Below are 14836 nucleotides of genomic sequence, written 5' to 3'. Positions count from 1 at the left end.
AAGAGATAAAAGCCAGAAAATTTTACATCGTATAAGTAATGCACGTACCTTTGTGTAGATTAGGATTTTGTTGGGCCTTGGGCCCGAGATCAGTTTATGACCTAATTGGATAGCGAGCCGATGTCGCCTAGCGTGTCCGAGGTTACTCCGTGCTGTGATGCCAAGCTCGAGCTCGGCATAGCGGTACGGATAGTACATATTTTATTTGAAAATTTTCACGGATGCAAATTTTGATGGGTTAAAAAATGAGTCGAAAGCTTAAGGGGAAAAAAGGTATACGAGTAATAAGAAGAAGGTATAGAAAAGAGATAAATAAATTAATAAAATAACGTGAAAATTAAGTATATTAAGGATTATTTTGCTTTGACTCTCTTTTGACGAACAAATCTAAAAATGCGTTAAAGACTTTATTGACTTCTCACGTAAGTCATTCTCATGTTTCTCATTGTCTTTTGGTTTCTCCTACTCCTATTCTTTTTCTCGATTTCACATTACATAATTTGTGGTTTTCTTCTTGATTTAAGATTTATTTGATCTCTTTAAATATCGTGTTTGTTTCATTTTGTTTGAATCTAATTTTGTTGGATTGTTACACAAGTTCATTCTTTATTTCATATGTATCTGATTCTTTGTCACTTGTTTAGAGCATTGTGTTATGGCTGAAGAAGAACATCAAGAAATGGGCATTGATAATGTGGATAAAATTGAAGGAAAAAAAATTGATATGATACATGATACAATTCCTAGTCAATTTATACCAAAAGTTGGGATGGAGTTTGAGACTGAAGATGCAACATATAATTTTTACAATGATTATGCTTATAGAGTGGGTTTCAGTGTGAGGATTAGTAAAGGACATAAAGATAAATATGGGAAGATAGTCAATAAAGTATTTTGTTGTTCATGCAAAGGATATCGTGGGAAAGATAAGCGAGATGATAATGTCAAAAATCCTCGACCACAATCAAGATTTGATTGTTTGGCAAAGATGAAAGTTAATAAACATTTAACGGGAAAGTATCGTGTAATTGAATTTATTGTCGAGCATGCACATGAGACTACAAATCCTAGTAAGAGTCATTTGCTTAGATTTCAAAGGAAAATGACTATTCCTCAAGTAGCCAAGGTTCATTTAGCTTATGATTCTGGAATTACTCCAAAAGCAAGTTGTGAGTTAATGGCTAAGCGAGCTGGTGGTTGTGAAAATCTTGGATTCATTCCCGAAGACTATAAAAATTATTTACGTTCCAAGAGAACAATGCAAATGAAGTCAAGAGATACAGGTGGTGTGCTAGGGTACTTGCAAAAAATGCAATTAGAAGATTCTAATTTCTTTTATGCAATACAAGTCGATGAGGATGACTTAATTACTAATATCTTTTGGGCTGGTGTGAAGATGATGATTGATTATTCATATTTTGGTGACGTTGTTTGTTTTGGTACTACTTATAGAAAAAATAAAGAAGGTCGTCCATTTGCAAAGTTTGTTGGAGTCAATCATCATAAGCTTACCATTATTTTTGGAGCAACATTATTATATGATGAAACGGCAGAAAGTTTTATTTGGTTGTTCAATACTTTTGCTAAAGCTATGTCAGAAAAGAAATCAAAGACTATTCTTACTGACCAAGATGCAGCAATGGAAAAGGAATTAGCTTTGGTATGGCCAGAAACATGCCACTGTCTCTGTATTGGCATTTGTATCAAAATGCATTAAAAAAATTGAATATAGTGTTTGGGAAGTTTCAAGACTTCAGTAAGGATTTTAATAAATGCATCTATGAATATGAAGAGGAAGAAGAGTTTATAATAGCTTGGAACAATATGATTGAGAAATGTGATCTTAAAGACAATAGTTGGTTGAAACAGACTTTTTCTTTAAAGGAGAAATGGACATTAGTTTATGGTCGAGAGAACTTTTGTGCAAACATGACTACCACACAACGAAATGAGAGTATGAATAATGTAATTAAAAAATATGTGAGTTGTCAACATGATTTACTAACATTTTTTCACCATTTTCAGAGAATGGTAGAAGATCGTCGATATGAGGAATCAAAGGCAGATTTTAAAGCAACCCAAAGAAGTTTAATTCTGTCATTTGATGTGGAAATTCTACGGCATGCGACAACAACTTATACTCCTGCAATATTTAAGATGCTACACGAGGTATCAAGTGGTTATGATTGTAGTATGTATATTTTCTCTCAAAATGGGGAAGTTACTGAATATAAAGTTACCTCATATAAGAAGTTATTTCAACATATTGTCCATTATGACTCCTCTATTGGTTCAGTGAAGTGTAGTTGTAAAAGGTATGAGTTTATAGGGATTTTATGCTCACATACTCTCAAAGTTCTCTCTTCAAGAAATGTTATGAAAATTCCTGCTATGTATGTATTAAAAAGATGGACAAAACATGCAAAAATGGGAAATGGCATACCAACTAACCATTTTATAATCCATGAGGACCCTAAGGTAAAAATAGGTATGTGCTATAAAGATATATGTAGGATGCAAGTTTAGTTAGCAACTAAAGGAATGATAACTAAAGAAATATATAATATAGCTATTAGTTATTTGACTAAGGCCATGAATGATATAGATGTCTGTCTTAAAGGTAGAGACAAGGAAGCTAGTACTAGTGATGATTCACTTATAAATATTGAAAAAGGTTGGTGTAGTGGGAATAAGGATAGTGTGAAAGGAATAAAGACTAAAGAAAGATTTTGAGGATCATCTACTAGGCCAAAAGGTATTCTTGAAAGAAGAAAACTATGCAACAAGATGAACCTTCCATGAAAAACTTAGATAATGAATTGCCTTCATCTCAATTTAATCAGGTATTCTCTAATTTATTTTACTTTTTGTTTTTCATGCTAATTTATAATCTATATGATAATTTGTAATTGTTATTAAAATTGCATTATTTAGTTTCCCACATATGTTGCTAACAATACATTCATGGAGTCAAGTAGTAACATGAGCATGACAGAGTTGTTACAGGTGATAAATTATAGTGCCTTCTATTTTTGTTAGTTTAATATTTCTTTTAAATCACGTTTGTAAAATAGAGCATATGTATATGTATAGGCACAACTATCTAGCATATTGAACATGGAACAAATGATGTTACAAATTCTCAAAGCAAAGAAAGATAGAATGATCTGTGAAACAATTTGGTCATAGAGAGTTTTTATAAACATCAAGATGTTTCAATGATTCTAGTTTAAAATTTTGGTTTTATGTATTTTTCAAACTTTGCAAATAAACTATTACAATTTAGATATTTTTCTTGGCCTTGTATCGTAGAAATACAATTTCTCACTTTATTAGATAATCTTATTATGATCAAACAAGAAATTCATTTGTTGTTATTGTTAATGCAAAATAAAAATTATAGTAATAAAATAACCTCTGATCTTTTTTATTATTAATGAATTTATAGTACATCAATACAATTTTACTAGCTCATATTTGACGTTTACAATTGAGTAGTTTGCAATCTTTACATATCAAAAGTCAAAATGTATTTTAGTCTTCAACAATCACATATAATTGAAATTCAGAATCTAATGCATTCACTGATGCATTCTTGTGTGTTTGTAGTCTTGGTGAAGCTTTGTGTTTGGTAGAGGATCCATTGGTGTGATCAATAAATTAAAAACTTGTTGGCTTTGGTCTCACTAACCTGCACAATATTAGATCTTATAATCAATGTGTAAGTTATTAGAATATCAATATAAAAAAGAATGCTAGGAAAAAAATTATTATAAATAAGAAAATTATTTTTTATTTCTTAGAAATATGACGATGAATAGTATCTATTACATATTCTTTTAGGCCTTTTATTTTTATTTATTTTATTTAAATTATTTTTTACTTTAAAAATATTTAAATATAATAGTTTTTTTTAAATATATCTAAAAATGATTTTCCTATTTATAATATTTATGTGAATCATATTCACAAAATTACAAAATAAAAATAGCTAGGAAAAAAGTTATTATAAATAAGAAATTATTTTTTATTTCTTAGAAATATGGCGATGAATAGTATCTATTACATATTCTTTTAGGCCTTTTATTTTTCTTTATTTTATTTAAATTATTTTGAATTTAAAAATATTTAAATATAATATTTTTTTAAAAAATATATCTAAAAATGATTTTCTTACTTATAATATTTATGTGAATCATATTCTTGAAATTACAAAATAAAAATAGATATTTTCTTAGAAATAAAATATATCTGAAAAAAAAAATTATATAATCATTTAACAAAATAATAATTTTGTTAATATAATAGTATCAGATCTTCATCATGTAGTTTACGTGGCAAAGTTTATTCCTTTCCCCTAAATTGTTTTCTTTTCATCCGATTGACATGCTAGTAATTTTGATAAAAATAAAGCATTTTTTTTATGAAGAGAACATAACCTGAGAGAAAAAATCCTAATAGAATCGTTTACAATTTTTTAAAAATCAAAATTAAAATTAAAAGTAGTGATGTGACATTTTGTGATTGGAGAGACAGGGTTTGGGGACAGGGGTTGGAGATAGAAGATTTTGATCCAAGGAAACACTCCCTTGACACGTGGAGAATTAACCACATCTTGCAACTGCTGCCGACGAATTTTAGAACTTTTACTAAGTATTACACCGCTCAATAACTTTATATTAATTATGAATTTTGTAAATCCAACCGTTAGATTGAAAGTTCATATCACTTTATAAGTGTATATCAAATTTTGTTAAAATTGAACAACAACTTGAAGGTAATCAAAGTGTTCATATTTTAGTGTATTTTGAAATGAATATATTACGTCAATTTTATTTTATAAAAATGAAGTATCAAATCATCTTGGATTAATATAAAATTTTGTATATATGATCTAAGAGATATTAACTTTCAATCTAACGGTTGGATTTACAAAAATTCACATTTAATATAAAGTTATTGAGCGGTATAATACTTAGTAAAAGTTACCCCAGTGTAATTATAACCCCTTTCATATATATGAGGATTATAATAACACCGGTCTAACTTTTATTAAGTATTACACCGCTCAATAACTTTATATTAAATGTGAATTTTGTAAATCCAACCATTAGATTGAAAATTCTTTACTCTTAAATCATATATACAAAATTTTATGTTAATCTAAGATGATTTGATACTTCATTTTTATAAAAAAAATTTGACATAATATATAAATTTCAAAATATACTAAAATATGAACATTTTTCTTATCTTCAAGTTGTTGTTCAATTTTAACAAAATTTGATATAAACATATAAAGTGATATGAACTTTCAATCTAACGGCGGTTGGATTAATTTACAAAATTCACATTTAATATAAAATCATTGAGCAATACGTGTAATATTTGGTAAAAGTTACACCAGTGTTATTATAACCCTCTTACATATAGAGAAATCCATTTATTCTAGGAGTAAGTCTATTTAGACTTATTCTGTTTAATAATTCATGTTCTATATCAAATTTCAATGATCCAACTGTTTAATTTAAAGTTCTTAATCCATAAATCAAATATGTAAATTTTTTAAAATTTTGAAAATCATTTGATACTTCATTTCATTAATTCAAATCAATGTATAACATGATTTTATGATTAACTGTCAATTTGAATTAATTAAATGAAATATCAAAAGATTTTCAAATTTTCTAAAAATTTACATACTTAATCTATGCATTAAGAATTTTAAATTCAACGGTTAGATTGTTGAAACTTGATGTAGAATATGAGTTATTGAATGAAGTAAGTGTAGGTAGACTTAAAATAAATCTCTCCTATATATATATATATTATTTTGATTGATTTTAAATGATTAAATATTATTTTAACACAAATAGATAAAAAGTAATTTTTATATAACATGTAATTAAGTATAATTAATTTTTTTTATATATAATATGTAATTAAATATCATAAATTTTTTCTTATAAATTAAAAAATTTAAACGCATGTTTTTATAATGATTAGTTAGGAGTTAGTATCTGATAGTCTTGGATTATCTAACAACTTCTCATGCTAAGAGTGTGTGACAAAGCGTGAGAAAGTAGTAACTTAATGAGATCGTTGAACACAATTGACAATATGGTTTTAAATTGTGGTGATAGTTGCAATTGACACAGTTATATATTGTGAAATTTTTTATGATTTAAAAGCACACCTCAATTGTGAGTTATTACGATTGCAAGAAACACTACAACAATAATATTAAAGCTATGTTGCAAACCATAATTTAGAACATGTTTATATAGCCACCGCTGGATGGCGGCACAGGGATCGATTGTGGCGCCAAGTTTTTCTTTGTTCGTTGTTTTACGATATGAGAATTAATTTAGAAAAGTAGACACGAGACAGAAATGGTAATTAACTTCATAAACTCGTTCATATGATTTAATTTTTTTCTAACTTTGTCATTATGACTTAAATAGGTTATAAAGCTTTTACATGCATGTTAACGTTATTAGCTTGCCTTGTTGGTATTGAACTCTACAATATTTCAAGTTTACATGTAGCATGTTTCTGTTGTGTATGTTCCTCGGCAAAAGAAAATTTGTTCGCATCCTTATATGGTACATTTACTGCATATAGGCAAATGCATTTAATAAAATAAAATATTATTAATATAATCCAAAGCAGACAATAGATCAGTTCAGAATTATTATTGCCAAAGTAAATTATGTTAGAATAATACAAATAAAATGATACATATTGTTAAAACAAAAAGATGAACTAGGATTTATAATATATATACATATATTCAATTAGTATAATTTTTTTTTATAATTATTAAAATTAATATTCTAGATAATATCATATTAATATAGAGATTAGCAATGTGAATAATGCTCTTTACACAATAATATATAATACTATTTTTATAAATATATAACAAGCAATGCAAGTAAAAAAAAGACAACCAAACAGATTATTCCTCAACGAAGCATGAACCATTCCTAGGCTAAAAGCATTTGACATAAAACTGCATAATGTAAACAGAAATTAAGATCTAACAAATGACGACACTATATACAAAACCAATAAAAGTATTAAAAATGAAATCATGCAAATCCAATAATATTGGAGATCATCATATTAACATAATCAACTTTCTACAAGGTCAAGGATCCACATAAGAACCGACGGATATTAAAAAGCAGAAACATGACAGAATAGAACAATTAATAAATTAAGTTGACAAAACCAAGATCCAGATCCCACGACCAAATTATTCGATTCCATAGAACTTGCTTAACTAATTTCGCTAAGCCAAACTCTTCCACTTGAGTGCCAACTGAGAAAGAGTCTTGGTGGAAGCCCCATCTTCCTTGAGTGTGTTAGTAGCAGCTTCTTTCAACTCCTTCATCCTATTGCGAAACTTAACACCTTCCACTCCTTCCATCAACCTCTTCACCACATCACTGATCTCATCCCTCTCCACCAACCCCTTCTCATTCGCCCTCGGCCTCACCCCCACCCTGAGGCTCTCACTCAGCACAACCGCGTTCATCTTCTGCTCCGCGAACAGTGGCCACGTGATGAGTGGCACGCCCTGAAGCACACTCTCCAGAGTCGAGTTCCACCCACAGTGAGTCAAAAACCCACCAACCGAACCATGGCCAAGAATCTGAACCTGCGGTGCCCACGATGGCACCACCATTCCTTGCTCCTTGGTCCTCTCCATGAACCCAAACGGCAAAAACTCCAAAGGGTCAACGCACTTTTCTCCACCACCGAGATAAGCAGCGTTTGCAACGTCATTCGGTGCCCTCACTGCCCACAAGAACTTGTGCTTGCTCATCTCTAAGCCATGAGCCAACTCGTTCATTTGCTCCTGCGACAACGTTCCACCGCTCCCGAATGAAACATACAACACCGAACCTTTCTCTTGTTTGTCCAACCACGTCAAACACTCCAACCCTTTCTCGGACTTACCCGTTCCCGTTTGGACAATGGGTCCAACGGGGTACATTCTAGGGTACCCTCTTATCTCATCCTTCAACGCTGCTATGGGACCCTCTTCCATCTCCAAGAAGCTGTTAATGAAAATCCCATCGACGAAACGGTAGCGTTTGACGCGCTGGAGCAAGAGTTTGTAAACGAGGTTGGTTCGATCTTGAGTTGGGGTGTAGAGATCCTTCCCGTGGAGTGGCACACACCCTGGCACTTTAACCGGATAGGGCAAATCTCTGTACTCACACGATGTTTCCTCGTCGAGCTTGGGCAAGTGCATGAGCACAGAGAGTGTGGTGGCTGCTGCGGGGAAGTACACGTAGGATAAGAGGTTGAACTCTTGAGCGAAGTCTAGGGCTTCGAAGGCGAAGGAATCAACCACCATGGCCACGAGGGCGGTGTCTGAGTCTGAGGTTAAGGACTTCAACGTTTGGTGGATGGAGGGGAGAGAGTGTGTGACCGTGAGTTGCATTTGGACTTCGTTTGCAACCCCTTGGGGAAGGTCTTTGGGACTCACTGGGGGAAGGAAAGTTGAAGTGATGTTTGAAGGGAGGGTCTCGAGGATGGTTTTTGAGGCACTTGGGGGAGACCCTAACGAGGGAATGATGCATGTGACGTGAAAGTTTGGGTGGAGGTTGACGAGTCTTTTGGAGAATTGGAGAATGGGGACTAAGTGGGTGAAGCCAGGGCCTGCAATTACGACAATGTGAGTGGTTTTCGCCATTGCCAAGTTCAATCGTAGCTACTAGAACTTGGAACCAATGTTCTTGTTCTTTGTGCTTTGTGCTTTGATTTGAGGAGTGAATGAAATTAACCACATTTATATAGAACTTGGAACCTAAACCTACTACTATTTGCATAATGGTAGCAACTTGTAATGCTAGGTTGGAAGTTTGTAACGTGTAGGAAGAACAGGAGCATAGAATTATAATAACAATAATTGAGAGCTTAGAATTATACCAACAATAATTGAAAGCATAATTGAGAGCATATTAAATTTGATTTATTTTTATCTTTTCATTGCATTGATATGTGTTTTCATTTTATATTCCACAAATTTCCTTATTTTTAATTTTAAAAATTGCAAAAATAATGAACGGGTAGAATTTCTCTTTTTCACTTCGTGGCTGTGAATTGTTTCTCTTTAAATGCATATTGTTATCATACGCGATTCTGGTGTTGGTGCTTCTATGTGCTTGGTTTCGTGCGGTTATACGACTGGCTTTTAATGCCAGATCAGATATAAACGCACAAGAGTTTGTTTCAAGGGAGTTGCTACGGTACCCTCAAAGATGGAGGGGTTTCAATACATTTTTCTATGTAAATTCATAAAAAATTTTAAAAAAATTAATTTAATTATAAAATAAATAATCCAAATTATACTTATAAAATAAAAAATAAAATAAAATTATAGAAATTAAAATTATAAGTTTTCAATAATATTATAAAATATTAAAGAAAAAGAAAAAAATTAATAAATAGTAGAAATAAAAAAGTTATTAAAATTACAATATAAAAATTCAAAATTTTAAGACAAAAAGACAAAAAAATATACTTAAAAAATTATTAAAATTAAAATATAAAAATCCAAAAATTTTAAGTGAAAAGATAAAAATATATTTAAAAAATTATTAAAATTAAACTATTTAAATATATAATAATATTATTACAAATAAATTAGAATATATAAAATAAAAATAAAATAATTAAATAATTTAAAAATTAAAAGAATAAAATATCATATATAATATTTAAATAAATTACTAAAAATATAAAATATAAAAAACTGTACCGGTACCCTCTTAAATAAGATGGGTACCATAGAATTTCTCTTGTTTCAATAATTTTTTCTAAAAATATTTCTAGATGTAAGGTAAAATTGCTTTATATGTAAGAGTTTATATGGTTAAATTTCTTTTAAAAAAAAATAATTTTAGGAGAAAAATATGGGGAAAAAATAATTTTTTTTTTTCATAAGTTGAAATTAATTAATACAGAAGTTAATTATAAAAGTTTTTTCTTATTAATTTCTACTAAATCTTTTTAACTTATATGTAAGTTAGTTTTGTCTTATAAAAAAGTTTATTTCAATTTTTTTGTTTTATTTTGCTCTCCTAAAGGTTAAGAATAAGATTTTGGTCAAATTAACATGAGAAATGTTTTTATTAATTAAATTATGAAAAAACTTATTTATTTTTATTTTATATTTTTCTCTCCAATAAGACTTTTCGAGAAATTTCTTCGAACAGTCTTATGTTTCACATATTTGCAATATTTTAAAAAAATAACTTCTTTAATTATTTGGGTTACATTTTTAGGTTACTGACTTAAAATCTAATCAAAGGATTTTTTTTTTCTTTTCTTAAATTGTTGTTTTTATAATCCATACTTTCCTAATATAGGAAGAAGTTACTGTTATAGTCTTTAGACTATTAATAACACCACATGGAGCAATTTTATATTATTTAAAAAAAATTATTCTGTTGGTCATGCCTTATTTATATCACACGTTCATATTTTCATTATAACCGACATGAAAATCAGAAGATAAGGATACGATAATGATGTTAAACAAACCATATTTCAATCGGTGGCCTTGATCGAATTTTGTCAGAAACATATATGAAGATTTTTGGTTTAATGTAATTTTAGTTCTTGCATAATAGTGAATTTTGATTTTAGTTAAAAAAAAAAAGAAGAAAATTTATTTAGTAATCTTCCCGAATTTGTAAATATTATTTTTTATTTTTTTAAAATAATTTGAATTTATGTAAAATAAGTAAATTTTAATTTTGATATTTGTAAAATATTATCTTTTTTATTTTATTCTTCTAAAATTTGAAATCACTATTTTAGATCTTAATGATGATTTTGTGGTAATTAAATCATATTTATTTTTCGAATCTATAAATTTTTTAGAGATATCATATATTAATATAATATTGTACTAATAATTATGTGTAACACTTAAGAATATCACTTTTAATAAATAAATAAATATTTAAAAATGATTATATAATAATATCAACTAAAAATAATAATACTAAATTTTATAAGTATTAAAAAAATTATTAGAACCAAAATTAAAACTTATTCATTTTATAATAACTTAAAAATATATTTAAACAAAAATAAAAATAAAAATAAACCTCACTACAATAAAGTAATTTGAAAGACTTGATTGTTTTTTCCTTCATGACCTCTTAGGCTTATATAACAACCTGACCTTGAGTACTAGAATTTTTATGTAACAACGATGATGACTAAGAATAAGATTTTTTTTAAAGAAATAATGAGATATAAGTATTTATTTATTACTTTGTTAATGTTCGTATATTAATTTATTACCATTAAGAAAAAAGAGATACTTTGTGTAGGGGTGCAAGCGGGTTGAGTTGAGTTGAATTTGGATGGATTTGTTATCCAACCCAATCAAAATTTAATCGGTTGGACTAGATTTGTGCAATTTTTTTTAAACTCAACCAACCCAATCATGAACGGGTTGGATTGGATTGGATTAATCGGGTTAACATAATTAAATTTATTTATTTTTTGTGAAAGTTTAAATATTTTAAAACATATATAAATTATTTGATACATTGTTGCAAATATAATGTTTTCAACCTATAAAGTAAACAATGATACAAATTAAATTTTAAAATAAGTTTATTAATTTATTACATTATTATCAACTTAAAAAACCATATTTATTAATAAAAAAATAAAATTTAAAATAAATATATTATATTGTTACAATGCTATCAACCTAAAATAGAAAATTCGTTACTAAGAGTGAAAGTGAGTATTATCCTGATCAAATTATCATTCAAACATTATTATTATTATTATTATTATTATAATACTAATACTACTACTACTACTAATACTACTACTACTACTACTACTACTACTACTACTACTACTAATAATAATAATAATAATAATAATAATAATAATAATAATAATAATAATATATGATCGAGTTGGTTTGGGTCTGACTTGAACACTAAAATAATCCAATCCGAACCCATTGGACCGGTTTGGGTCATATCAAGTTCGTAAGTTACTCATACCCACTTACACTCCTAACTTTGTGTCTTATTATTTAAGAAGAAAGTAAAAAAAAAATGAGAGAAAAGGTAATTGTGTGAATATTAGAATCTACAAATTTCAATTAAGGCATGAGTAGTTACTTAGTTGGAGTAGTGAGTGAAAAACAAGATAGTTTAAGTGAGAAAAAGACAGAATGTAATGGAGACCTCCCTTCAATGGATGAAGTAGACGTCTTTGATGAAGGGGGTCACCTTTGCCCAATGATCTAGGCACACCAAGGGGATTAGTCTTCAAGGGGTGAGAGGGGCGTTTATGGTGGAAGGAATTTGGGCGTGAAGATGGGGTGCTCTCAAGGTAAGTTGGCTCACTTCAAGATGAAGATGGAGGCCACTCTAGGTTTCCCACTCTCCAAGGGTGGAGATAGGAGAAGGCTAACTGAAGTTAACCTAATGACTAAGGATGGGATGTTGAAGCAAAAAAATGCTCACTCAATATCAATATAATCCAAAGTGGTTATATGGAGCAATACTTAGGGTATTTATAAGTGTAGGGTGACATCAAAACCCTAGGGAAGTGTGACGGCTAGGTCATCTTTAGGTGGTCATTCCTTCCCTAAATGGGAAGGAAATGCACTCTAAATGACACTCAAATGACCCCTAGAAGGTTTCGTCCACTTACCCTAAAAATGGGAGCCTTTTGGGTTAAGCTAGGCTACATCTAGGTGCATGCTAGGGAAATGCAACCTAGGTGCCCTTCCACTTGGGCTAATGCTCTTCTTAGCCCAAAAACCCATTTTTGGTCACGCCTAACACTCATATCACCTAGGAAATAAAGCCCTAATTTCTAAGTGCCCCAAAATACAAGGGCAAAATAGGAACTACAAAAAAAATAAATTCTAAGTCCTAAGCACCCCAAAATACAAGGGTAAAATTGGAAAATAAAATAAACCCTATACTAATGACACATTAGAGAGTATTTAGTACTCTATGATAACGAGGAGGGTGTCCTTTGGTGTGTGAGTTCCCTCCTCTTCCACTCTCCTAGCCATGGACCTAGTGATGGGGCCCACATGTGTCTTCAAGGATGGTCCTCCATCATCCCCACCTTCTTGAGAAGCATTTGTCCTCAGATCAAGATCTTCATCCAAATCCTTAGCTCCTAAAAATGGTGTGAGATCACATACATTAAAAGATGAGCTAATGCCATACTCAAAAGGAAGGTCTAATTGATATGCATTGTCATTTATTCTGTGAAGGACTTGGAATGGTCCATCTCCCCTAGGGTTTAGTTTTGACATCCTTTGAGTGGGAAATCTATCCTTCCTCAAATGAAGCCAAACCCAATCCCCAACCTCAAAGGTGATTTTCTTTCTTCCTTTGTTGTTCTATTTGGCATAATTTTGTGTTTGTTTTTCAATTTGACTCTTGATCTTCTCATGATATTTCTTAATAAAATCCGCCCTAGATACACCTTCTTTGTGAAACAAGGAAGGAGTATTAGGAAGGGGTAGTAGATCAAGAGGGGTTATTGAGTTAAAGCCATATACAACTTCAAAGGGTTAAAGATTAGTACTCTTATGAACTACTCTATTGTATACAAATTCGAGGTGGGGGAGATAATCATCCCAAGTTTTCTTATTCCCTTTTAGGAGTACCCTTTAATAAAGTGGATAGGGACCTATTTACTACTTCGGTTTGGCCACTAGTTTGGGGATGACTAGTAGTAGAATAGAGGAGCTTTGTTCCTAGTTTTTCCCATAGTATTGTCCAAAAGTGACTAAGGAACTTAGCATCCTTATCGGACACAATTGTCTTGGGTAGACTATGCAAGTGAACTACTTCCCTAAAGAACAATTTAGCTATATAGCTAGCATCATCCACTTTGTGGCATGGTATGAAATGAGCCATTTTGCTAAAACGGTCCACTACCACAAAGATGGAGTCAAATCCCCTTTGAGTCCTTAGAAGTCCAAGTACAAAGTCCATACTAATATCTACCCAAGGGGAGCTAGTTGTGGGAAAAGGGGTATAGAGTCCATGAGGCATTACTCTTGATTTAGCTTTAAGACAAGTAATGCATTTAGACCAATGCCTTTAGACATCTATTCTCATATGTGGCCAATAAAATTTTTCTTTTAAGAAACTTAGGGTTTTGTCATCCCCAAAATGGCCCATGAGACCCCCTTCATGGCTTTCTTTGACCAAAAAATTTCTAATGGATCCTCGGGGTATGCAAAGTTTGCCCATTCTAAAAAGATACCCCTCAAGAAGATAGAATCCATCAAAAGGATTTTGGAGACATTTGGCATAAGTGGCTTGGAAGTCCAAATCAAGCTCATACAATTCCTTTACATCATCAAAGCCAAGTATTTGTGTTCCTAAGGTGGAGAGCAAGGTATGCCTCCTTGAAAGAGCATCAGCTACCACATTACTCTTCCTTTTTTTATATTTGATGATGTAGGGGAATTGTTTAAGATATTCCACCCACTTTGCATGTCTTTTATTCAACTTACCTTGCCCTCTAAGATACTTGAGTGACTCATGGTCGGTGTGTATAACAAATTCTTTAGTCACTAAGTAGTGCTCCCAAACTTGGAGAGCTCTTATAAGGGCATAGAGTTCCTTGTCATAGGTGGGATAATTCAAGGTGGCCCCATGGAGTTTTTCACTAAAGTAAGCAATTGGGTGGCCCCCTTGAAGTAATACAACACCTATGACCGGATGCATCACATTCTAGCTCAAAGGTTTGGTCAAAGTTTGGGAGAGTTAGGATGGGTGCATTGGTGAGTTTCTCTTTT

General features: G+C 30.7%; 2 protein-coding genes across 2 annotated transcripts; one reads left to right on the top strand and one right to left on the bottom strand.

The window, feature by feature from the left end:
• The first annotated feature begins 655 nt into the window (after positions 1 to 655).
• Positions 656 to 3652, top strand: LOC145956231 (protein FAR1-RELATED SEQUENCE 5-like). The gene is made up of 5 exons (XM_083071795.1): positions 656 to 1660; positions 2026 to 2315; positions 2409 to 2488; positions 2606 to 2674; positions 3570 to 3652. Exons 1-5 carry the CDS (start codon positions 656 to 658, stop codon positions 3650 to 3652), a joined length of 1527 nt encoding a protein of 508 aa, XP_082927921.1.
• Positions 3653 to 7082: 3430 nt separating this feature from the next.
• Positions 7083 to 8794, bottom strand: LOC114914884 (hydroquinone glucosyltransferase). Its single transcript, XM_029269217.2, has one exon. It carries the CDS (start codon positions 8708 to 8710, stop codon positions 7298 to 7300), a length of 1413 nt encoding a protein of 470 aa, XP_029125050.1. The 5' UTR covers positions 8711 to 8794; the 3' UTR covers positions 7083 to 7297.
• Between the last annotated feature and the right edge of the window lie 6042 nt (positions 8795 to 14836).

The sequence above is a fragment of the Cajanus cajan genome, chromosome 3 (assembly GCF_000230855.2).
Source record: "Cajanus cajan strain Asha chromosome 3, NIPB_CcT2T_4, whole genome shotgun sequence".
In the NCBI taxonomy this organism is placed as follows: domain Eukaryota; kingdom Viridiplantae; phylum Streptophyta; class Magnoliopsida; order Fabales; family Fabaceae; genus Cajanus; species Cajanus cajan.
Note: the sequence above shows the minus strand (reverse complement) of the source record. Positions and strands in the feature narration are given on the sequence as shown.

Excerpts from the sequence above, each read along its gene's own strand:
- LOC145956231 (XM_083071795.1), top strand. The coding sequence starts at position 656 with ATGGCTGAAGAAGAACATCAAGAAATGGGCATTGATAATGTGGATAAA. Across the intron at positions 1,661-2,025 it reads TGGAAAAGGAATTAGCTTTG|AGAATGGTAGAAGATCGTCG; the intron begins GTATGGCCAGAA and ends CACCATTTTCAG. Across the intron at positions 2,489-2,605 it reads GGACCCTAAGGTAAAAATAG|ATGTCTGTCTTAAAGGTAGA; the intron begins GTATGTGCTATA and ends TGAATGATATAG.
- LOC114914884 (XM_029269217.2), bottom strand. The coding sequence starts at position 8,710 with ATGGCGAAAACCACTCACATTGTCGTAATTGCAGGCCCTGGCTTCACC.